This window comes from Crocuta crocuta, unplaced genomic scaffold (assembly GCF_008692635.1).
Source record: "Crocuta crocuta isolate KB4526 unplaced genomic scaffold, BGI_CrCroc_1.0 scaffold317, whole genome shotgun sequence".
NCBI lineage: Eukaryota > Metazoa > Chordata > Mammalia > Carnivora > Hyaenidae > Crocuta > Crocuta crocuta.
In genome coordinates this window covers 1050549-1077305 of record NW_027530984.1, presented here as the reverse complement: position 1 = coordinate 1077305, position 26757 = coordinate 1050549, and the positions used below count along the sequence as shown (strand labels likewise).

The window sequence follows — 26757 nt, the reverse complement described above, 5'->3', positions numbered from 1 at the left end:
GCATGATTTCAGTGGGATATTTTATATGCAGCACATTGTGTCTGTATATATAATATATATGTATACTGAATACATATATATAATACACATATGCATACTAAATATAAATACATTATAAACATAAATATATAAATATAAAATAAAATATAAATATAATAATATATTTGTATGCATGTGCACATGTGCAAGCTGTGTGATAAGTTAAGAACATGAAAACATTTTTCTTTCTTTTCAAAATTTTATCAAAATTCTAGTAAGTTAGCATACAGCGCAATATTGATTTCAGGAGCAGAATTCAGTGATTCATCACTTACATACAAGCACCCAGTGCTCATCATAACAAGTGCCCTCCTCAATACCCACTACCTATCTAGCCCATCCCCCACCCAACTCCCTCCATCAACCCTCAGTTCTTAATTTAACTTTATCATGGTATATACTCAAAGAAAGCTAGCAAGAAATGAGTGGAATATTTTAGAAATAAAAAGAATTTTTTATCACCTTAAGTATAAAGAGTACAAGGAAGGAGGAAAAGAAAATGAGCAGAAACATCTGTAAGTCTAAAAGGTATCAAAGAGGGGTGCCTTCCTCACTGCCTCACTCAGTAAACATGATTCTTATTCTTTGGGTTATGAGTTCAAGCCCCACACTGGATGTAGAGATTAGTTAAAAAAGTAAAATTAAAATTAAAAAATAAACAGATGTCAAACATAAAATATGAGAAATAATGGCAAAGGGAAGACAAGGGGAAATAACACTTTGCATTACATGAGTTGTTAAAAAGAAAAAAAAAACAAAAAACAAAAAACAAAATTAAAGTTAGACTTTCCAGTCTATTAATCTCAGCGTAAGGACTAAAGAGTCCTTTGATAGGATCAGCAATAAAGAACTATTTTTTTGGCTTCAAAAAAAAAAAAAAGAGCTTTCCAAAGACAACAGTACCTTAAGAGTAGAAGTGGAAGGAAATTAGGCTTCTCAGTCATTCCTATTAAATCCAACCTTGACAGGAGATAAGAGTTAGTTGTGTGACTATGGATACCCTGATTGATATAGATATCTAAATAAAACCTTCATACATTTTAGCAAAACCCGCAGTTTTATAGTTACACTTTGGCAATACATTTGAATTCTTGTCACATCTTCAACATTAATATAAATGAAACTTCCTTTCAAGTATTTGCAGCAATCTTTCTTACTATAATATCTTGAAAATGGAATTCCTTTATGTCCAAATAAATATTTAAAATTGTTTGAATAGCATTAAAATATGTGAACTTAAGCTGATGTCTTGATGATTTTGCATTACATTTCTTAAGGGCAAGAACATGGCATTTTTCTTGGATTCCTTATGGTATCTAACCTCATCTAGTCTAGATAAGCAAATCAAGACTGCCATATAATCCAATCCAAAGATCAGATTAGTGCCCCCAAAGAAATTGATTCATAACCAGAATTTAAAAGGCGGAAGGAAGGAAGGGAGTCTTACTACATGACATCAATGGTACTCTTTTGCTTAATACTAGTAATGTTCTCTAAAAACAATACCAGGTAAAGCCTATTTTATGCTTGAACTCTTTTTGTTTTCCTTAGGCTGAGAGACACTAAGTCTCAATATTAACAAACATAAAACAAACAAAACATCATTACAAGTAACAAGTTCCAGACATTTATAAGTACTTTAAAAAAATGCTAATGTAAACCCCTCTCTAATTATTGCTAGTGATGTATGCATTTTGGTGATTTGTTTGCAGAACTAAAGCTCTGGACAGAGCAGCAAAACAGAGAGTCTATTATTTTTCAAATCTTCATTCTGGAGCAGGTTATCTTTTTACAAAAAGAATATAATGCTATTTTTATACGCTGTGTTTAAATAAATTTATTCATGCCTGCAAAATTTTACATACTCCTAATTACCTGGGAAGTATATTTTACATAATTTATGTATAATAATCCGTCTTCTTTCCACTTTAAAAACAAATCAAACTAAGACATATTTCCTTGAAAATTTTCATTTCGTTCATTTCAGTGTTAAAAAATATGTGTGATCTATTAAAGGGGAGTAGTTATATTAAATGAATCTTGAAAAATGGACACAACTCCAGCTATTAAATATGGAAAGATATGAAAGAGTTAATATGTTTGGTTAAATAAAAGGAAGGAAATAAAGAAGGAAGGATAGGAGGAAAATATTTATTATTAAATAGAAACAAATTCAGATGTAAATTTTGATAACTGTAAAGTGCTTTGTCCATATATCTTATGTGTAAGTACTTTGATAAGAATAATGGGGGATAAGTATAGCGAACGACTATGGAGAGCTGCCAATATTTTATAGGAAGTGATCTTTATGAGAGCACAGGGACAGGGAAAACAGTTGAGTTCCTGACGGACATTAGTTGCTGAATCAATATTTGAATAAAATAATGATGAGAGTATTTAATGAATAAGAAAGTTCACTTCTATTCTTAGAATGTTGACATTTTAAGGTAAAAACAATCATTATATAATTAGCATATAATATTAAATCACATGTTATATATATTATATATGTGATATATAAGAATATATAATTTTAAATAAGTACTTAGTTTTTATCTACATCTTGTCTGTATCTATGTACACGATTACATGATGAATTACATTCATTGATTTGTGAAAGTTAAAGTAACTTTGCCCTTCTGGAACAAACCCAACTAGTTTCTGATGTCATATCCTTATATACTGATTCATTTAATTAGCTGACATTTAGGTTAATTTTTCAGGCTTTGCTTTAAGATATTTCTCTCTGGCTTCATGTGGCAGACCCTATGATGGCCCCCTGTTCAGTCCTTCCCTATCCCTTCTCTACCCTTTCTCTTCCCTTTGAGCATGAGCAAGGTCTGTGACTTGCTTCTAATTAAAGAGAATATGGCAAAGGTAATAAATGATGTCATTCCCACTGTAACATAGGTAGGCATATACATGTGTGTATATGTATGTATATTTGTATATATGAATATACAGGCATATAAACCAACAATTATGTGAACTTGGAAAGAGAGTCTGATTCCATAACAAAATGCAGCCTAGCACATACCTTTCACAGCCAGTTAAACCTTGACCAGTAGACCCATAGACTACTCCCAAACTCCTGACCACAGAAACTGAGATAGTAAAGCGTGTTGCTTAAAGCATCTAATGTGTGGTAATTTATTACACAGCAATAGAAAACTAAAAACCTCATAAAATGACTTGGAAAGTATTCTTTTCTTTTTAATTGTCTTTTGAAGCTTTTAATAGTTGGTATTTCTTCGTTAAAAGATTGTAGAATCCATTTGTTGAAGCCATCTGGTCCTGTAGTTTTCTTTGTGAGATTTTTATTTGAAGATTTCTTTAATAATAAAAGTATTATTCGTATTTCTTACTTCTTATATTAAATTGGCCATGTATGTTCCACTGGAAATTTCCTCATGTCATCTATAATTTAAAATTCATAAGCAAAAATTGTGTTCAAAAATCCTTTTATTATATTTATTTGCACCTTCTCACTTGTTATTTTACCAACCCACCAGAGAGTTATCAGTGTTAATAATTTTTTCAACAAACCAACTTTTAGCTCTATTTATAACTTTTAAATATTTCTACCTTATTTTAGTAATTTCTGCTACTTGCTTCATTATTTCTTGTTTTCCATAAACTATAGATTTTATTTGCTTCTTTTCCCATAGCTTCACAAAATGAATACTTACATCATTGATTTTTAGCCTTTACTTTTTCAAATATATATACATGTTGTAAATTTCTATGTAGGGCTTTAATTGCCTCCTATATGTTTCAATATGTAATATTCGATATCACTGAATTTTAAAATTTTTAATTTTTGAATTCTTCCCTAACCAGTGAGTTATTTAGAATTATCTGCCATACTTTCCTAAAACATAAGTATTTTCTATTTATCTTTTTTTCATTTCATCATTTTTACTAATTTCTAGCTGAAGACTGCTATTATAAGAAAATATTCTGCCTGATTCAATTCTTTGAAATTTGCTGAGTTTTCCTGTATGACACACATTTGGTTAATTTGGAGAAATCTAGTACAGGGTTCTCTATATATCACTAGGCCATGCTTATTTTTCATATTGCTCAACTTACAGTTATCTTTACAGATTTTGTCTTCCTGTTTAACCAGGTACTAAGAAAGGTATTAAAATGTTCCACTGTGATAGATTTTTAAAAATCTTTTATTTTTGTTAATTTTTGTTTTTCATATTTTGAAGCTATGTTATTAGGTACATAAAAATTAAATTTTGTTCTGTATTCCTGGTATATCAATTTTTATGTTGAAGTATTTCTCTTTTTATATTTAGTAACTTTTTAAGAACTACTTTATGATATTATATGGCTGCATAGGCTTTTTTTCTTTAGTTAGTATTATATGGTATATATTTTCTATCATTGTAGTTCAACTTTTCTTTATTCTCATATTTAAAATTTATTTTATAAATCCGTAATTTTTTTAAAAAATCATTCAGGTAATCTTTATCTCAAATTGACCATTTTTCCCACTTAAATGTAATGCAATTACTTAAATACCTTTATTTAAAAGTTAGAATAATGATGTTGAATTCAATGTAAAATTATAGTTAAATTCTTGCTCTTTTATAAAATGGTAATATAAATTAAACAAAATCCAGTGCTTCTTAACAGGCATAAAAGGAAAGGGTTTTTTTTGTTGTTGTCTTTTTTTTTTTTTTAAAGTTTGCAGAGAGATGGGCGCCTGGGTGGCTCAGTGCATTAAGCATCTAACCCTTGACTTCAGCTTAGTTGTGATCTCCCAGTTGCTGAGTTTGAGCTCATGTCAGGCTCTGCGCTGACAGCACAGAGATTGTTTGGTATTCTCTCTCTCCCTCTCTCTCTGGCCCTCCCTACTGTCTCTGTCTTTCTCTCCCTCTCTCAAAGTAAATAAACTTTAAAAATGTTTAAATAAATAAAGTTTTCACAGAGAAATGTCTGTAGAGAGATAAAATATTCATGAAGATTACTAGTTTTTATCTGTGATAAAAGAAAGGGCAAGTAGAAAAAATAATCAGGAGTTTTCCATAAAACTCCCACCATACTCCAATAAAAATATAAATGATTTCTATTAGTAAAATTAAAAAAATATATATCTGCAGAATTTGTTATGTAGCCAGAACACAATTTATAAGTTTTCAGAAAATCTTGAACTCTTTTGGTCAAATATTAAATTTCTGTTTTTTTAACATTCCACTTTTCCAGAGCACTTATAACTTTCTAAATATACTTTAATAGCTTCAAATATCTTCTAAACAAATAATTTCATAGCCTATCATAAAATATCTAGGACATATTCTTATAATACAGTTTTCTTGTGCCAACATAGACTTTAACAAAAAGTAAGAATTCTGCAGAATCTCAATTTTTAGTTTTTAATGTTTTATTTACTTCTAGGAGAGAGGGAGCGTGAGCGGGGGAGGGTCAGAGAAAGAGGGAGTCACAGACTGAAACAGGCTCCAGGCTCTGAGCTGGCAGTCAGCACAGAGCCCGACGCGTGGCTCGAACCCACGAACCGCGAGATCATGACCTAAGCGAAAATCGGCCACTTAACCGACTAAGCCGCCCAGGTGCCCCTGCAGAATCTCAACTTTAACTTATTAAGAATAAATAATCAGATTCATTTTTAAAGCACCTGCTATGGTTATAATTCATATTAATTGAGAAGAGAATATGCATGCAATTTCAAGTATTTGCATTCTGCTGGTTCACGTTTCTCTGACGGTATGCATTTTAAAAAGACTATCTAGTTATGAAGAATAGCCAGAGCAAGTTGTTTTCCTTCCAGATAAGTGTTCCTTCACACAAGTTCCTGGCGCAGAGCTAGAAGGCAAGCAAGCTTTCATGAGGCCTCCTATCCACTGGAGGCCAATGAGGGAAGAGGGAAAGATACTAACCAGAGGAGTCTGAAGTTTCCTACCAGCCAAACTTTAATGAATAACACAAGTGAAAAGGGGGTAAATTCTTAGAAAACTAGCTCCTTTTCATCTTGCCAAAAGAACTAGATCATCGCCTTATTGGGATCCTTGGAAAAGCAAAAGCAGCATCCCTAGATCTGAGCAGGTCCTGTCACCTCAAACTATGCTGGAATTGCCCACCAGACCCTTCCTCTTAGAGGGCACCTGGGGGCAATCAGGACTGCTTTCCAGAATGGCGAGCAGGCACTATCTAGGAGCCTAATCTCACTGAGGGTTGAAAGGATGTTTAGCTCTTAAACTACAAGGCACATGGAGGTTATCTGGAGCTTCCTAGAAAAACAATTACCCACATACACTTTTGAACCAGTTTTAATTTCATATTCTAAACAACTTTGGCAATTAAATTTAAATTCATGTACTGTAAACAAGTTGCACCAGCCAGCTTTATGAGTTGCTAAAACCTATATATAGAATTGAACTACTTTAGATACAAGGAAAATAAAGACCCTTAATTTCCTTCCATCCAGAATAGAGTTTTAATTTTATTCCAAATAGCTCTTTAAGACCTGGCTTAACATTTACCTTTCAAAACAGTCTTCCAAAAATGAAAATCAAATACCGCCCCCCCCCAAAAAAACACTGGTCGTGATTATTTTCATATAATACAAAAGTAATTATGTATCTATATACCCATTCTTATTTTTATTAACCATGTTTTAAAAAGAAACAACTACTAACCAGTTAGAGTGCAAAAATCTATTGCATTGACTTGGTATTTTTTCTAAAGTGTCTAGAGTAGTACTAAGTACACAATAGGCATTACAAATATGCTTTCTAAATAAACTTTTATTTTTACTTTATATTTTTCACATTTTAATGAGCAATTATATGTATAAAACTGTATTCACCCATCTGTCTTTTCAGAAAAACATCCTAAATTATAAGCATCTTTGATCAAGAATAAAAATAGTTCCACTTCATTGTGTTAGATAAGAACAATCTAATTAGAAACCAGCCTCTTATTTAGCTGAGAACTCAAGAGACTAAAAAATGTTTTGTTTTTTGTTGGAGAAAGTATATATATATATATATATATATATATATAAAACTATATACATGTTATATATGTCATATATATGTATTTATATACATTGTATATAAAAACATATATACAAATAAACACATTATGTATAATAAAAATAAATAGAAAAAAGAAGGCAGGAACAAAAGAATAAAATATAAATATGTACAATGTCTGTGGTTGAAATTATATTACTATTTTGGACAAAGGCATTTTGGGGAGCAACAATAAGTGTATTAATTTATATTGAACTTTATATAATCATAAAACAGACTATATCAGTATATCTTTCAATGTTTAACAGCATTATTATTAACAAAAATAATATATCTTTGCAATTATGTAAGTTCCTAATTTATTTTACTTCTGTCTTTTTCATTCACATGAAAAATTTTGGTTTCCTCAAAATTTTTCAAATATCTGTTTTCTTAAAATTAAAAATTAACAGTAAATACTAAGACCCTATTTCCAACAAGGAGTTGTTTCATTACCTGAGCTTCTCAAATAATGATCTACACAGGAAATATCATTTCTAAAATGTTTCTTATCACATTAATCATTAATGAAACAATATGCCGAAAGATTTCATAAATGCTTCCCACGTTCAGTATTATTTCAAATCCAGCTTTCAGATGTTAGCCTATAATTCATCTCTTTTCTCACTTTCACACTTACCATATGCTTTTGAATATAGGAAACCACATTCTAGTGTCCCCTTTAAGTAGTTTAATTATGCTGAAATATAAATGCTCACTTAAATAGTTCTAATCATTAATGCATTAATGAGTAGGAAATAACATAGCATGGGAATCATGGTACCATATATGCTAACCATCACATTTCTCTCATGATAAAATTCCTGCATCTGAACTACTTTCAGTATTTTGGCTACATATTTGTGCCATAAATATTTTAACTGTCTTTTCTGACAAGTTAAAAGTATTAATTAATTGATTACAATGAAATAGATTCCTTTCCTTCCTATTCCCTATCCACACTGGTATATACCCACCTCTTAAGGAGAACATCCTTTGTGGTTCATCAAATTATTGGGTTGAACTGATTTAAAAATAATTTACATAGACTATTGCTTTTCTATCTCCATTTAAAATACTGCATACACTCTAAGCCAGTTCTTTGGAATGGCACCATATTACGTAATGAAGGCTCTCATTTATGTAAAAATTATGGTGGTGAACACTGAGGATCTGCACATATCACAAACTATCTGAAGCATTCTGTATGTGGTAACTCATTTAATATAACCACTCTGTGAAAGAGAATCTGTTTTTACCCTTATCATATATTTTAGGAAACTGAGGCGCAATGAAGTAAATAACTTGGTCAAGATTACACATACCTAGCAAGAGACAGAACCAAAACTCAAACTGAGGCCACTTTCCAGAGCCCAATCTCTAAATTGCTACATCTTATGCTATTTTCTATGGATTACAAAACAATTCAAGTATAGACTTACATAAAATGTAACTTGTAAATATATATATGTAATATATAAATATCTAGAGAATACACACAGACACACACACACACACACACACACACACACAGAGTGAGTTTAGTTTTTGTAAATCACAGTCTGAGTCCTCTTGTTTTAATCATTCCTCCCTATCTTCACTGCAATTCTTATTCAACTTAGATTGAATGGATCTTTGCCATTCTCAATTATCTTGCCCCATTGGCCTTCCATAGCAATGGTCTGGCAGAGCAACCTGAAATTAAAATGCCTGTAGGCATTCTCCATTCCAACACCTGAGTTACGGAGCACTGTTTTAGAAACAACTTTTATTACTTCTAACCACTACAAATTCACTGCCTAAGACCACAAGTGGACCCCTAACACCTTCCAGTAAACCATCTGTGGTTTACCGAGGTCTCCCATAATCCATAACGGCTAGATAAATCTTCTCTGTATTCCTGAAATTCCTTTTCCTATTATCTTTCCTGCTACTGTCAGCTAATTAGCACCTTTATACTTTGTGGGGAAAGTAAAAGCCATGAAATGGAAACTTTCAACTTCTTAAGACCTCCATCTGTAAATGTTTTTTAGAAACATATTTCTGAAAACAATCCTTTCTTTCTCACTCATTTCACATTTGAAGACACATTGCTCTTTCTCCATAATATGTGCTGGAGTCCATCTTTTTTTGCCTCATCTTGTGCTCTATCCATTAATTTCTCTTTCCTGGGTAAATTCTTCTCCCTCTTTATGTGCCTTCCATGTGTATCAACACACTCAACCTTATATCCTATATCGACTATCTTCCCTCTCACTTTTCACAATCAAGCTCTATGAAATTGTTTTCTCTAGTCACTGAATCCAAGTATTCTTTCCCATTTCATCTTTCAGATCACTGGAAATTTGATTCTGCCTAAGTTAATCCCATTAAAATTACTCTTGCCTAGAATACTTTATCTTCCTGTTGCTAAATAAAACGGGCACTCTGTTCTCCTTGAACTCTCAGCATCATGAAACTGCTAATAACCCTTTGTCCCACTTTCTCTTGACCTTAGCATTTTGGATTCCACAGCTTCTTAGTATTCCTTTCTTGCACCCATCTCTGCTCTTTATGAGGCATACTTTCCCTCTGATCTTTCCCTTTCCTTTGATCATTACTTAAACTCTTTTCTTCCTCTAAACTTTACAATGAACTCTTTTACCTTCTCACTTGGAATACATTTTTGGGAGGTAACTTCATCAACTCCGATGGCTTCAATTACGAACTAGTCTACATGTCCAAATCAATGGCTGTAAGGGAGATCTCACCAATAATTCCAAAATCATTCATACATTCCCATCTCTGTCAGCTCAAATTAATGTGTCCAAACTCAACTCATCATTCCTCCTCCAAAAGTGCTCTACCTCATGGTATTCTTGTTTCTACGTGTGGTACTTTCATTCACTCAATTGCCAAAACAAAAAGCTCAAAAGTCAGCCTTGACTTCCCAGTAAGTCTCATTCTCCCCTCTCTGAACAACCCCTTATTCCTGAGTATTCACTGTGTCCTTACTAAGTCATCAATCAATCCATTCCTCTCCATTCTCACTGACACTGTATAGGTTCATAGTAATCATTCAGTGCTTTACTCAAAATGTTGACATTCTCCTAAGATATTTCCTTCTATTAGTTTTATAATTCAGTGGGACACACACACACAATCACACATTCCAATTATATTATCTTTCTTTTGGGTGAATGAAGAGCCTTTCACTTGTCTCCTTGCTTTTCAGACTTTTATCTAAATCACTCTCCAAGTTGAGTAAAAAAAATAAAAATGTTTGCCAGAACTGATTAAGTGATCTCCTGTTTAAACACTTTAATGGTTCTTCATGGTCCTTACTGTAGAGAACAAATTCCTTCCATTAAATTTCTCATGTCTTCCCCTGACCTAAACTAGCCTTTTATCTTCACCAGTACCTCCAACACTCTAGCTTATTTCATACTTTAACCACAGTAAATTATTTTCACTTTTTTTGACCTATGCACACACACTGTTTCCTCTGCTTACAATGTCATGCCCCACTCTCCTCAGTTGGCAAACTTCAACTTATCCTATAATCATTAAGTTAGAAAGTATTTTCTTCTATTCACCTTCCTTGATTCTCCAGCCCCTTTCACTTCTAACAATCACATTATATGGATTATCTTACTTATTTTCATCTCATCCTGTGTTTACTTACAATGTAACTATTTTTACCAACCTGACTACTCCACTATACTGTAAGATTCTGAAGTGAGAAACTGTGTATTATACATCACTGTATTTCCAAAACCTAAATGAATGTGTAACACATAGTGTACACTCAAATAGACACTAAATTTTAAATAGAAGAATGAAAGTATGTAATATAGTAATACAAAGCCTAGGTGAAATAAATTATATTAGATCACAATTCAGGTTTACATTTTTTATTCTCTTATCTTTTGAAGCAAGTAAGTAGAACATTGGCATTTTGGAATAATCAAATTAAATCTGGTTTGGAGACTTTAAAATTTTAAGACCATTTACAACTTGAAAAAGTATATAACCTCATCTAAACAGCACCCTCAGGAAAATAAATTTGTTTCAAGTTCTATGGAGTGTTTATCCAAATTGCTAAGAACCATCAGGAAGACATTAAAATGAGAACAGAAAGTGCAAAAATATAGAATGTACAATTCTAAGTCTTTAGTGGAGAAAAATTAATAAAGCTAGAGAATGTTTGGGACAGTGTACATATTAAATCCAAGGATATGGATTAGATGGGTATCCACTTACTCACCACACATTAGAAATAAAAAGAACCATTAGCATTTCGATAAAGGAAACAGAACAATGAAAAGTACTAAGTTCTGTAAGAAGAAAATTTATAGATTTTGTTGCTCCAAGGTAATAAACAAAGAAAAACAGGGAAGAAACTGAATAGCACCAGTTTTACTGCTATAAGTTCTGGATGAGGCAACAAGGTAGACTTAATTCAAACACTGATTCTAGCACTCTGAAATACCATGACATTTCCACATTTAACCAATGTGTATGTTGCAGTGAAATATGTTCAGAAATGTGTTTCATGTGTTCTAGGGTTTGTCCCACATTACTCTATTATATTTTCATATTGACCCTTAAAAAGAATCAGAAATGATAAGAAAGTAAACAGCTAATTAATAATCAGACATTTCTTAAACCAAATTACAAAGAGAAACCTTCTTCACTGTGTATGTTAGTCTGTATGGGTCTACTTAAGTTTTGTGGCCAAGTTGAGCTACTAAATTCTAGCTGCAGATTTAGAACTAGCCATTAGTCTGGGACAAATCCTGGTTCCTGAGTGGGAGTGGTCAATGCCTCTGGATCTGGCTCATGGGCTAGACAGTGATCCATCACCATACTGGTTCCATATGATCGAACACACTCTCAGCTCTCCAGATACCAAGTGCAGCTAGTATATCTGTCTAGAAGTGTTTATGCTTTGTGCCCCAGTCTTCAGTATCCAAAACCCTCTTGGCTTTCTGAAGCTCAGTTGTTTAGACCTTATCCTGACCTTCCTAACTGTTGTCTGACAACTGATCAACCTGCACACCCTGATAAAAACTTTCATCAGATTTTTACATTTTAATATTATTATTTAAACTATAAAACACCATGAATGGATGCTGCACTTTGTCAAATGGTTTACCTGCACCTATTAAAATGATCACATAGTTCTTACCCTTGCTTTTATTAATGTGGTATATACCACATCAATTGATTTGCAAATATTGACCACCCTTGCAACTCAGGAATAAATTCCAGTTGATTGTGGTGAGTGATTTTTTAAACATATTATTGTATTTGGTTTGTTAGTATTTTATTGAGAATTTTTGCATCCACGTTCAACAGAGATATTGGCCTGTAGTTTTCTCTTTTAGTGGAGTCTTTACCTGGCTTTGGTATCAGGGTAATGCTGGTTTCATATAATGAGTTTAGAAGTTCTCTTTCTATTTCTATTTTTTTGGAACAGTTTGAGAGAATAGGTAGTAACTCTTCTTTAAATGTTTTGTAGAATTTTCCGGTGAGCTATCTGGCCCTGGACTTCTGTTTATTCCTTAGGAGATTTTTTTTAACTAAAAATATATGTATGTTTATATTCTTTATAATGGAACTTAACATCTGTCTTGGGTGCCCAACATGCCTGGTGGTAGAAACCTTAATGGCAGAAATCTAGTCAACTGACTGCCTTTAACTCCATCCACACCTATATCATGTGTTTGATTTAGAGTTTTATAGGGAGAGTTTTGATTACTGACTCAATTTCTTTGCCAGTTATTGGTCTGTTCAAGTTTTCTATTTCTTCCTGTTTCAGTTTTGGTAGCTTGTATGTTTCTAGGAAATTATCCATTTCTTCTAGGTTGTCCAGTTTGTTGGCATTTAGTTTTTCATAATATCCTCTTATGACTGCTTGTATTTTTGTAGTGTTGGTTGTTATTTTTCCCTTTACATTTGTGATTTATTTATTTGGGTAATTTCTCTTTTCTTTTTATTAATTCTGGTGAGAGGTTTATCAATTTTTTTTTTTTTAAAGAACCAGCTCCTGGTTTCATTGATCTGTTCTATTATTTTAGCTTCTATATCATTTATTTCTGCTCTAATTTTTATTATTTCCTTCCTTCTCTAACTTTAGGCTTCCTTTGTTGTTCCTTTTCTAGCTCCTTTAGATGTGATATTAGGTTATTTATTTGAGGTATTTGTTGCTTCTTAAGGTAGGCCTATATTTCATTATACTTCCTGATGTTTATAGCAGCATTATCTACAATAGCCAAATTATGGAAACAACCCAAGTGTTTATCAATTGATGAATGGATAAAGAAGATTGGGGTATACACACAAACACACACACACACACACACACACACACACACAGAGGACTATTAATTAGCTTTATAAAAGAATGAAATCTTGGCACTTGCAATGATATGGATGGAGCTAGAAAGTACTATGCTAAGCAAAATAAAGTCAGTCAGAGAAATATAAATACATTTGATTTCACTCATATGTGGAATTTAAAAAACAACAAATGAGCAAAGACAAAAAAGAAAGGCAAATCAAGAAACAGACTATATAGACTATAGAAAACAAACTTTAGAAAACAAACTGCTAGTTACCAGGGGGAAGGTGAAGGGTGGGGATGGGTGAAATAGGTGATGGGGATTAAGGAAGGCACATGTCATGATGAACACCAGGTGCTGTATGGAAGTGAGGAATCACTGTATTGTATAACTGAAACATAAACTGTTAACTACACTGGAATTTAAATATAAACAAGAAAAAACTTAAAACACTATGGCAAATGGTATATAAAAAGCACTATTTAACGTAATGATATTTTTATGCTTTAGATTTTAATTATCTATTTTCTTTCACCTTAGTTTTATATGTAAATACATGTTATGTTTTTACACTGGAGGTTAACTTGTGATCCAATTTTTGTGAATGAGAAACATGTTAAATGTAGACTATGTCTGATACAGTTTTTCAAAGGCAGTTTTAAGGTAATATTAAACTATTAATATATTTGTCAATGGTAGAAGAGGGTTTTTTTAAAGATAACTATATGATTTAGAAAAATCTGTAAATTTAACCTACTGAGCCAATTAATTTTCAGTTTCTGAATTAAGAAAGAATCCTCTTAAAATCCTTTTCAGAAGAAGAATGCCATCATAAGACTTGAATTGCTCCTGAAAATCATAAATGATTTCATTATCAGTATTGAAACTAAGACTACTTTAACTTTCAAAAATACACATGCTAATATTTATTGTTAGAAATATTAAATGTAAATTATGTTCTTGGATTCCTCAAATTTATTCTCTCCAGGTATGCAAATTTATTTATAATTACATTTGGAAATGTACACAACTTTTTGTACATGTGTACTATTTAAAATAATATAAACTTCACTTTTTCCCTGTGCTTCAGAAATAATATATGCATACCCACAGAAAAATTAATTTTTAAATATAACACAATTAAAGATATCCCTGTGATTTCTGCTAAACTGGTAAAGAAATTATTTCCAGCTCTGCACCCTTGTGATGGCATTGTAAGATGCCATTCACTCAGCACTTTATAAATTCTGTTTCATGAGGGGGAGGTAAAGGACCTTGAATTTCTTATCCAATAAAAATTTAATCATTGAATGATTTGGTAATATATTGTAAACACGCAAAAGATATAACTTTATAAATGGATAACAGTATTTAGATCATAAAGATATTGTTTACAGAAAGAATAGATTGTATAAAACTTCAAATGGATTTAGGTTATAATTAATATAATCTGACTTTCAGTTTTCTAATGTGGGGGCAAAAACAACAGCTCTATTCAAAGTCTTATTCTTAAATGACTGAAGTAACACTAGATACTATTACCATTTTGCCTCTACTTAGACTGCTTTATGTAAGGTTTATATGGGACTAAAAATGATTTTATTATACACAGTTAAGTAATATTCTAGATAGCTCTTTAACAATGCGGTGGGGGAAATACTAAATTTATGTGTACTGTTAACCCGCTAATTAGATTGCCGAAGCTCGAGTACTCTAAAATCTGCATGATGTTTTCCATTCTACAAAAAGGTAAAAAAATAAGCATAGTCATGGATTATTTCATGAAATTATTTCATAATTTCAGAAAATACAGGCACAAACTACACACACACACACACACACATACACACACACACTTACTTCACTTTTTGCAATTGGGAATGAACTTGATGACGCCTGCCTTCTGTATACCAGCATACCTTTCTGTGATTTTTTTTTTCCCCCTGCAAGGAGCTTCTTTCAACAACTAGGCTTTAAGCCCACCCAATTTTCCATATTTGGAAAATGTTTTCTTGAAAGGATGTGATTAACTTATTCTAACATATAAATAATGAATAAGATTTTAATCACCCCTTGCAGAAAAGAGGTGTTTAATTTTGATTTGAGCCAGGGACAAATCCTTTTAAAACCAACTGATCTTTAACTGTAGAGTTCTTTAGGAATCAGTGGACATATGAGGGTGGGATTTGGAAGGAAAAGGGTTTACATTTCTAATAAAAGTTGAATGCTATGTACCAACACCATGCCAGGCAGCAGGGTGAAATTACATCACATAAGTAGTCACCTACACTACTTGAATATAGGGCTGCCTGTAAATCCTGTCACAATATACTCGTCGGTTGACTTACATTTCATCTTGCTTTATGCTGCAATGTAATAGGTTCAGGGACTAAATATAAGCAGCTACCTGAAGACAATATATTTTTTCCCACATAAATTCGGACACTGAAAATAAAAGGAAGGGAAAGGACTAAAATATGTTGTTTAGCCTACTTTGGAGTAATTTGATGAAGATTACACAACATCATGGACACCTGAAGGAGACAGGAGAGAAAGAGGTGCCGTTGAATGTTGTCTTTGAATACCTCACTGATGTTTTAATGTGATTATGCACTTCACTCAGATCCTAGATACCTAGGTGAAGTGTAGCTAAAATTGATGACAGTAGGTTCTATGTGTTCTGCATTAAACCTCACAGTGCCAAGTGAAAAGCAGTTGTGGAAATTTATGCATTGATTCTCTGTTGAAATAAATTGAATCTTATATCTTAGATATACCCCATGAACTCATGTTTGTACTTCAAACATGACATCACATAAACGTTATCTTAATCAATATTTTCTGAAAGCAGATATCACAGAAAGGAGCAAGATATTCCAATACTAGACTATCAATCTCTTCTTACTGCTTAACAATAATAATCCTTAAAATTTCAGAATACTTTTCTAATTTTCCAGAAGCTTCTGAGATAAAATAGAAAAGAAATGGCAATATCAAAAATCAACATTGTTTATAAAATGGGTTTATAAAATAATTTTTCTCAGTAACTAGAAAATATATTGTAACCCAAATCATACATTCATATTTAGAATGGTAAACCCTCCCCTCAAGTTCCAAAAATTTTGGTGTAGTCCATAGCACTTAAAGTATTTACAAATTCTAATGAAGATTTTACTCTTATTTTTAAAGTCAGTACATGGAGATAATTTTATGAGATATTAAAACTTTTAACAATACCAAACAATACCTCAAATCAAGTTCACACTTTGGTATTAGTTACTGCAACAGTTATAGATTTCACAGGGGTATATATATCACAAATTGTATACAAGTAACTATCTCATGATCTGGTGTGTAGATAATTAAATTCATCAATAGTTAAATTTAATGAAGAATCTAACTTACCGGCGGATCAGCCCCCTTAGAACCAGTCAGCCCTCCTGTTAGGGATTCGATATCCTGAAAAGGGGAGAGGTGTTGATTGTAAAATGCTACTCAACAGCATGGAGAATTTCCCAATCCCATAGTGTAATATTTTCTTTAGCTACAAAATTAGGGCACACAGCTATATTTGTTTTCTTTGTTTTGTTTTCAGACAGTCTTGCACACTTTAACACTATACAAATAGCCTGTATCTAGAAATCTAGATATTTCCTCTAATTCTCCACACTCTGTAAAAAGAAAAAAAAGTACACAGACTAGTCCTGAAATATGGAGGGGGAAAAAAGGCTAGGCTCTAGGTAGGAAAGCAGTTGTTTTGTTCTCTAAGGTGTTGAAATGAGGACAGAACAGAAAAAAGTAATTTTAATAAAACTGCAATTTAACATATTATTTGCAAGGATATAAATCCCATGGAAAATGCTGAACCTATAAAATTTTTAATTACCTATAGTCCACTCTATTACTCTACTTGGAAAATAAAAATATTTTAAAAAAAGATTAGCTATTCTTTTACAAGGACTGATTTAGAATCTTGAATCAATAACTGCAGATCATGCCTGAGTAATGATTATATTGTCAATGGTTTTATAAATAGAGAAACAGGGAATGCTCTGACAAACTGAAGAGCATGTGTCTATTTACAGGAATAAATACAACTCCACTATGTTGCAGGACTTTGCCTCCAGGGTTACTAACCAAGTGACTTTTTCAAAAGCTAGAATTCCAGATTTTTAACTAAAACCTCTCAGGATTTTAATGCTTATAACTGTTGTATTTTTATTTTTTTATTTTTTAAATTTTTAAACAGTTTATTGTCAAGTTGGTTTCCATAAAAACCCAGTGCTCATCCCCACAAGCGCCCTCCTCCATGCTCATCACCTCCCTTCCCCACCTCCCCACCCCCATCAGTCCTCAGTTTGTTCCCAGCATTCAAGAGCCTCTCATGGTTTGCCTCCTTCCCTCTCCCCAACTACTTTTCCCCTTCTTCTTCCCCACAGCCCTTCATTAAGTTCCTCCTAATCCTCCTGTATGTGCAAACATATGGTAGCTGTCCTTCTCTGCCTGACTTATTTAGCTCAGCATAACACCCTCAAGGTCCATCCATGTTGCTACACATGGCCAGATATCATTCTTTCTCATTGTCATGTAGTATTCTATGGTATAGATGAAACAGATCTTGATCCATTCGTCCATTGATGGACACTTAGGCTCTTTCCATGTTTTAGCTATTATTGAGAGTGCTGTTATGAACATTGGGGTACATGTGCCTCTATGCATCAGCACTCCTGTATCCCTTGGGAAAATTCCTAGCAGTGCTATTGCTGGGTGTTAGGGGACTTCTATTGTTAATTTCTTGAGAAACCTCCACACTGTTTTCCAGAGGGGCTGCACCAGTTTACATTCCCACCAATAGTGTAGGATGGTGCCTGTTTCTCCACATCCTCACCAGCATCTAGAGTCTCCTGATTTGTTCATTTTAGCCACTCTGACCAGCATGAGGTGGTATCTCAATGTGGCTTTGATTTGTATTCCCCTGATGAAGAGGGATGCTGAGCATCATTTCATGTGTCTGTTGGCCATAAAAATCAGGGAAGAAATAAATAATGTAAAACCAAAAACAGTTGAACAGATCAATGAAACCAAGAATTGGTTTTTTTGAAAAAATAAACAAAATTGACAAACCTCTCACCAGGCTTCTCAAAAAGAACAGAGAGAGCACTCAAATAGACAAAATCATGAAAGAAAATGGAGTTATTACAACCAACCCCTCAGAAATACAAGCAATTATCAGGGAATACTATGAAAAATTATATGCCAACAAATTGGAAAACTTAGGAGAAATGGACAAATTCCTAAACACACACTCACTACCAAAACTCACGCAGGAAGAGATAGAAAACTGGAACAGACCCATAACTAGTGATGAAATCAAGTCAGTTATCAAAAATCTCCCAAAAAATAAGAGCCCTGGGACAGATGGCTTCCCTGGAGAATTCTACCAGACATTTAAAACAGAATTAATACCCATTCTTCTCAAGCTATTTCAAAAAATAGAAATTGAAGGAACACTTCCAGACTCATTCTACGAAGCCAGCATCACTTTGATTCCCAAGCAGACAGAGACAGAGCAAAAAAAAGAGAACTACAGGCCAATATCCTTGATGAATACAGATGCAAAAATCCTCAACAAGATACTTGCAAATCGAATCCAACAGCACATAAAAAGAATTATCCACCAAGATTGGGATTCATTTCTNACCAAAACGGGAGGCATCACCATCCCAGACTTTAGCCTCTACTACAAAGCAACTGTTGTATTTTTAAATCATACCCCCACGCCTCCCTGTGAAAACCAAAATCAAAACCAAAACTGTCTGCTCAAAGAGGGCTGAATAGGAGTCTGGGGCTACATTGCAGAATTATACTTGCTGATAAAAAGTTTCTTGCTTGTAATCCTGGCCAATTATCTGTTTGCATCTAGTTGAAAGGATAGGGATAAGGAACATGGGAAATACAGTTGCAGTAAGAAATCAAAGATGAAAGACAATTGAGCCAAGATTAAAGGGAGAAAAAAATTAAATGCCTATGATTAGAGAAATAGCCAATTTTTTATACCATTATGAAGATTTATGCTACAATGCCATTTGCGACTTAATCACATCTTTTCCCTGATATCTCAAGAATCGGGAATCCTAACAAAAACAAAACAAAAAACATGGGGCTGAAATGAGCATGTGATGACAACATTAGACAACATTAAAGGCAGGATAAGGGAGAAGAAAGGAATGGTTGATGGAAGTTTCCATAAGAAAAAGCTCACTTTGAAAAGGAACTCAATGGGTGATGAATTTCTATATGCATATTTTATCAAGGGTCATAAATGATAAGGCAACACAAAGAGTATTTGCCAAGAAAATTATTAAGTTGTCTTCATTATAACAACTATATTATATGTCATTTTTTCCCTAGTCAGCATCCCTTTGAGGATCTTCCTCTCCTTCACTCTAGCTCCAAAAGAGGCTTAGAAAAACTGCTTCCAAAGCCATGTTTTCATTTTTTATTTTTTTTAATGTTTATTTTTGAGAGAGAGAGAGAGACAGAGTACAAGTTGGGGAGGGACAAAAAGAGGCAGAGATGCTGAATCTGAAGCAGACTCCAGGTTCTGAACTGTCATCACAGAGCTCAATGTGGGCCTCAAACTCACAAACCACAAGATTATGACCTGAGCCAATATCAGACACTTAACCAGCTGAGCCATCCTGATGTCCCTGCATTGCCATGTTTTTTTTTAAATTATATCTGGAGATTTCTTGCTATCATAAAGATGAAGATCTCTTGCTATCTTAGATAAATTGAGCCTATTTTCAGATTCCTAAAATTTTAAGCCTTTCATGATAGTTCTCATCTACAGAAAAATTAAGCAAAAGTAGAATTTAGAAGATGAATTCAAAAGGCATTGGTATTTATGATTTTTAACATTTGAATTAAAGCACACTAGGAACTCATGGTTCTAAATAGAGTATACACATGCACACTCTTATTGTTTATTCATTTAATTTAAAAACACGATTTTTTGAGCTTATGTGCTATTTTGAGTATACATTAGAAAAAAGTGTCCTACTTGGATAGATGCCCAAATTAAACATGGCTTATCTATCGGTGATAGATATCGGTGATGCAAAAATAAATTTTTCACGTGTGAATAATGAGCATAAGTGCACATGAATTCATTTATGTTGTAAAATTTAAAGGCGAAATAAATAAATCCTTTGAGGAACACTGAACATAACTGAGACTCAGTCCATTTTTTGATTGTTGTTGAATGCTTTGTCTGCAAAATATAACTGAAATCTTTAACAAATCCATCTATCGTGTTACTCAGATATCTTTTTATATAGATAACAACAAAGTACATCAAAAAGTGAAAAAAGAAAACATGGACTTCCTAGAAACTTTGTTAACTTACTATTATAATAATGTGGTTTGACTAAAACACAGAAAATAAACTGATGTTTTAAAACAGTTACAGGATTTATTTCATTATATTATGCACATGTTTACTTAGATTTAATAGCTTCATTTAGATCTAATAAAATATCTACTACTTAAACATTTATTACATACCAGGTAAGTGCTTTATAAACATTACCATTACTGTAGCCTTAGAAAGTACTTATTTCTTTTCTTATTTAAGAGGTTAAAAAGTTTATATAACTTACCTGATGTCATATAACTGTTAGAAGTTGGTGTTAGAAACATATTTGTAGGACTGCAAACCTGTGTTGTTTAATACCAGTTGTAGGAAAAATAGCTTTACCTTTGCTTTCTGGTTACCTTGAACATACCCATATGGGCCATATAGGCAGTTAAATAACAGGCTGGCCTACCTCTTAATAGAATGCTGTTGGCCTCCTGAGAACATAACAAGGTAGGCAGTCTTCAAAAGACTTAGACAGCTGCTTCTCATTTGCCTCTCTGGCACCAATGAGGCATGGAACTTTCCACCTCACTCTTCCCCACCCTAGATCCATCTGCAGGCTGTAACACTGCTTAGGTGCACTATGGAATTGGCTCCTCCCAGTTGCCTCTTCCTCCTTGTACTATAGCTGTCATCTGGGCCACCCAATTTAGTGTTGTCCTGTGCCCGAACTACCTCACCTGTCTCACCTAGGCCTGACCCTCCCAGGGATATGGAGAGTTAACACTGTAGTGACCTTGGTTATGTTGTGTGTGTAACACTCTTTAAATACCTTTGACTTGTCTCCCAGTTGAATTTATACAAATATGCCAAGCCAGCCTTGTGCCTGCCCACATGCTGCTGCTCAGGTACCATTGCTGCTTGCCATATACCAGTATTCCATAGCCTCCACCATATGCGTTGCTATCATCTATGCAGAACAAAATGACTAGGATCCTTCACTATATAAACAATTTTGTTTCTTAAAACAATTTCAGATAATGAAAGTTTCACTTGTCCTGAAAGGTATCAAATATCTACGTGACATTATTAGTCAAGTCCTTGACACAAACTGTATAAAGGCAGCCTCTTCTAACCTAGGAGAGCTCTGCTCCTGAGTAAGTCAAGGCTGGCTCATGAATCAGAAGTCTCAAGTCTTGGGAAATTTGAGCTGCAAGAGCAGCAATTAGTATCAGAGCTCTAAGAAGCATGAGATTTGAAGGCAGACTGAACCCCGAGTATCACATTAGGACGGGTTAAATAAACTCCACATTGTGCTGCACAGATGCTGTTGGTAATCTAGCTGCACCCTCCTTCCCATGATCCCTTTCTACAAGAATTGACAAAATTTCCCCCTTGACACACACTTTCAGTAATGGAGCTTAGGGATTAATCATGTGGTTTTCGTTGAATGTCATTAAGTTCAATGTTTAAGTCCTGCTTCCCCTGCATAGAGATGGGGTAAAAAGATTTGGGGACTGAGGTCTCCCTCAGGGCTATTGCGATATCTTTACTTTTACCCCTAAAGATAAAATAACTGGATCAACCAGTTATTGTCAAAGAAAAGATGGTAAAATAGCCTGAGTATCAAATACATTAAAAATGAAGAAAATTAAATTCTAAATAATCCACCGAATCTAACATTGGATATGCCATATGACCCAGAATATCTTGAAATCTGATAGTTACATTTAAAGTTAATATCAAAATTTCAAGTTTTACACTTCCAAAAATTCACTTTACATAATATGAAAATACTTAAAACATTATAAAATTGTTATCAGCTACTGATATTTTAAAATTTGGTTTATACATATTTAAAATTTGGGACTACTTTAGAAATTGTTTGAGGTAAAGTGATTTCAGTATCAATACAGAGTGCATTGTAGTGCATTAAAATAATCTATCAAAAGTGTATCAGTACAGTGAAATCAATAAAAAAGATATCAACCATTTTCACTGAATGCTTATATTTAAAATTTGTGCCAAGGTATTTAAAAAGACTTAAGGAGGCATTTTATGTTTGTAGAGAAGCTTACCAAATTTATAAATTCAAAATATCAAAATTAAGCATTTCTCTCAACCCTTTTACAGAAAAAATTCTCAAATGTCCCTCATCTCCCATTCTCTCTTCATGCAGCTTTTGTCCTCACTGTTTCACTGCACCCCTCTTATTAAGGCTGCTTTTGGTATCCAATTGGCTGAATAATTGGTTAGAGTGATCTCTGAGCCACATTGGACGAAGCTGACTGCTCCATCTTCCTTCAAATACTTTTCCTCTTGGTTTGCATTTAATTGCACCCTCTATAAGATTGTATTTGGTACCATGGCTTTAAATATCATATATGCTGATGAATTAGGAAATTATATTTTCAGTTTCAACTTTTCCTCTAAGATGCACACTGCCTACCAAAATCTCCACTTGGATGTACTGTAGCCATTTAAAATTTAATAATGCAAAATCAAACTTGATTCCCACTTCTACCCCTCCCACAAATTAAGTACCCATCCCGATGCTCTCCATCTTGACATCACCTTTCACCCAGCTTCTCAGCAAATCCTGCCAATCCTATCTTTAAAAAATGGCTTGACTTACCACGTATATTCCTACCATCCCATTTCCTTGAACCATATCAATGGTATTTCTCCCTGGACTAAAGAAATAGCTTAATTCTTGTCTCTGCATCTGTCCATGTCTCCTCTTCCCCCCACATATTCTCCACACAGCAGTCGGGACTATCCATTTAAAATGTAAGTTATGTCAGATTCCCCCCCTGATCGAAACCTCCCATGAGGTTCCAATAAATCCTAGAATAAAACACAAATTTACTGCCATCTCCTGCAATGTCCTGTAGTGATCTGGCCATTTTTCTGATATCCTTTTTCCATTATCTCACTCTCTCATGCTACCCAGTCACATTGACCCCAATGTTGTTCCAAAAACAGTCCAAATATGACTCCTATCTCAGGGTCATCTTTGCACATGTTTTTCATGCTTCTTAGAATGCTCATTTCCTAGATATCCTCTTAATTAACTCACTCCATCAGATTTCAGTTTAAACATCAAAATCTCAAACATACCTTCCCTAACTGTCTAAATCAGTGAAAGTTCCACCTGGAAACAAATGGCAAACTCAAAACCATCATAAAAAAGTGTTTAATACAAGGATGCTTTATAGAGGTATGGATGGTTCTGTGGATCCAGGAGAATAGTGAAGCACAGGGATTAGTAACAGCTGGAACTTTTAACCAACCCTAAATCCAAAGAAGATAAATGAACAATGTTGTTAAGAGCCCAATAAAGGGTGAACACCTCCCATCACTCTCTAGAACAGCTTGCCACACAGTAGGAGCTCAATAAATACTTTCTGAATGGATGAATGACTGACTGAATAAAGCACATAATACCATTTTTATACACAAAATAGCTGAGGATCAGAGCATAGAAATGATGAAGAATTTCTCATTTTTTTGTATAAATATATCACTTTGAAAGATGGCTCAAGGCAACAGTGTTTGCACAACCCATCTTTATAGAATGCCTGAATGAACAAACTAATAAATGACATGCCCAAGATCAAACAGCTGGTAAATTCTGGAAAAAACCTTTGAAATCCCAAGTGTTATAACCCCAAGCACCATGTACATTTTTCCCATTATACATCATTGATGAGACATCCTCCTAAAGGAAAAGGCACTCAACTCTGTATTATCTTAAGGCAATAAATTTCTATATATGTCAGAGTTTCTAGTTCATAAGAAGGAAACTATACAAAATGATTTCATAGATAAAAACAATATATTAAATTTATCTTCTGGTGAAATACTTCTAATACTTCAAATTAAAGACCTGACACCTTAATCATTATACAGGGAATGCTTGAAAAGTTGATCTAACATATCTCCTTAGCAATAATAGTTCAAATACATCAAACTACAAGTCCATAATGTTTTTTATGTAGTATCTCATAGTGTGTAGTAATAGAAGAAAAAATTTCTTTAAAAATCATTCAGTTTTTCACATGATGCTTAATGGAAACAATCTTCCATCACAAAACAGCATCTCCTTGAGGCAAGCATCCAAGTAATGAAGCTGAGTTTGTTAATGAGGCATCTTTCTCCTATACCAGGCTTAAGCTGTTAGTGTTTCCTTGGCAACTTTACAGGGTAAATTTCCTGGGAGGCAGAGAAGAAGCAGGAAACATACACAACCAGTTTTATAAAACTTTCCTACAGAAGCCAGAAAAAGCCCTATGTAGTCATTGAAATTAAAAAAAGGAAAATATCTACACTTTTACTTTGACCACAGTCCAGCCCAAATCTGAATGTTCCATGAGCCACACAATTAATTCTTTCATAAAGGAATAGCGTTTCCTGGGTGGCTCAATTGGTTAAGCGTCCTACTTCAGCTCAGGTCATGATCTCACGGTTCGTGGGTTTGAGCCCCACATCAGGCTCTGTGCTAACAGCTCAGAGCCTGGAGCCTGCTTCAGATTCTGTGTCTCCCTCTCTCTCTGCCCATCCTCTGCTTGTGCTCTGTCTTTCTCTGTCCCTCAAAAATAAATAAAACTTTAAAAAAAATGATTAAGGGGTGCCTGGGTGGCTAATGGGTTAAGCATCCAAGTCTTGATTTGGGTTCAGGTCCTCATCCCAGGGTCATGGAATCAAGACCCACATCAGGCTCTGTGCTGAGCATGAAACCTACTTAAGACTCCCTGTCTCTCCCTCAGCCCCTCCCCCTTGCTTCCTCGCTCTATCTCCCCATCTTTCTAAAAATGTTTTTAAAAATTAAAAAATTTTAAAAAAGAATGATTGAGCCTATGTTGTGACTGAGGCGCTGTGCTGAACATAAAGAGCATGATGGTAAATAAGTCAAGGTCATATCTTTCAAAAAGTTCAGAGTCTGGTAGGGAGTCAGAATGACAAAGACAATTTAGTCAGTATATGTATATTGTACATAATAACCACAAGGCATCACACAGAATTTGGAGTATGGAATCTAGAGGCTATGACATGTTTCCTCAGTTCAAGGATCTGTTCAGTCAAAGAGGATGTCAATCTAAGGGTAAAAGTAGACCTTTCAGTCTAACAACATGAGAAAGAATTGAGAAACAAGGTGTTAAAATTAAACTATTTAGGTGTCGTAGGAGTAGATTTTATTGGGTGACAATAAGTTTGAGTACCTCATGTTGCCAGAATTGATTTTGGTTTTGAACGCATACTGGGTAAGTTTGTCCTAAGACCTTGGTTGGGTAACAAAATAACATTTATTGAGCACTGACTATACTAGACACAGCATAAACAGCTCTACTGCCTTATTAAATAGCATCTTAGCTCTGCTAGCTGTTATTTCCATCACCTTTAAGATAGAAGAGAGTCTTCACAAAATCACACAGCTAATAAGTTTTCAAATCTAGATAGGCTGACTCCAAAGGCAATGATTTCTAACAATTATGCTCTCTTAAATAAGTGGAGGTGTGTGTATGGGGGGAGGGAAATGGGGAGGACTTTTTGGCATGCCACATAATGACTTGGGAGAAAACATATTTATTCAATATTTGTGGAAAGAATAAATTGACTTGCAAACAGAGTTTTTCTGAGGTGAAGTGGATTGTCTCTTATGGGAAAAAGAATATCCTAGTTTGACCTAAAGATATGAGAGTGAATGCCATTGAATCTAGCAAAAGAAAAAAAAGTAAAATTCCAAAGACTTCTGCCATAGATTTTTAATTTCAAAGTATTGTCCTCAAACTCACATCTAAACAGGAAATCTAAAATGTATCAAAGACACATTTGTGCTAGTGTTGCATGGAACAGGGTTTTCTAAAGAATGTACCAAAGGGATTTAAGGTTCTGCCTTTTCCATGAAATGCCTTCTCTGAAACGCCTTCTCTGAAACACTTTCCTTTATGAATTTTCTGCATGTTACTTTTTCCTTTTCTATTCC

The 26757-nt window shown here is 33.8% G+C and overlaps 1 protein-coding gene across 5 annotated transcripts in view; it reads right to left on the bottom strand.

Moving 5' to 3' along the window:
• PPFIA2 (PPFI scaffold protein A2) overlaps positions 1-26757 on the bottom strand; it is a 471655-nt gene that overhangs the window by 374118 nt on the left and 70780 nt on the right. For all 5 annotated transcript variants that reach the window (XR_013336610.1, XM_077770196.1, XM_077770197.1 and 2 more), the window contains exon 3: positions 16817-16870. Coding sequence is in view for 4 of the 5 variants with exons in the window: in XM_077770196.1 (XP_077626322.1) it covers positions 16817-16870 (54 nt within the window). In the remaining variant the exon portion in view is untranslated. The remainder of the gene's footprint in view (positions 1-16816; positions 16871-26757) is intronic.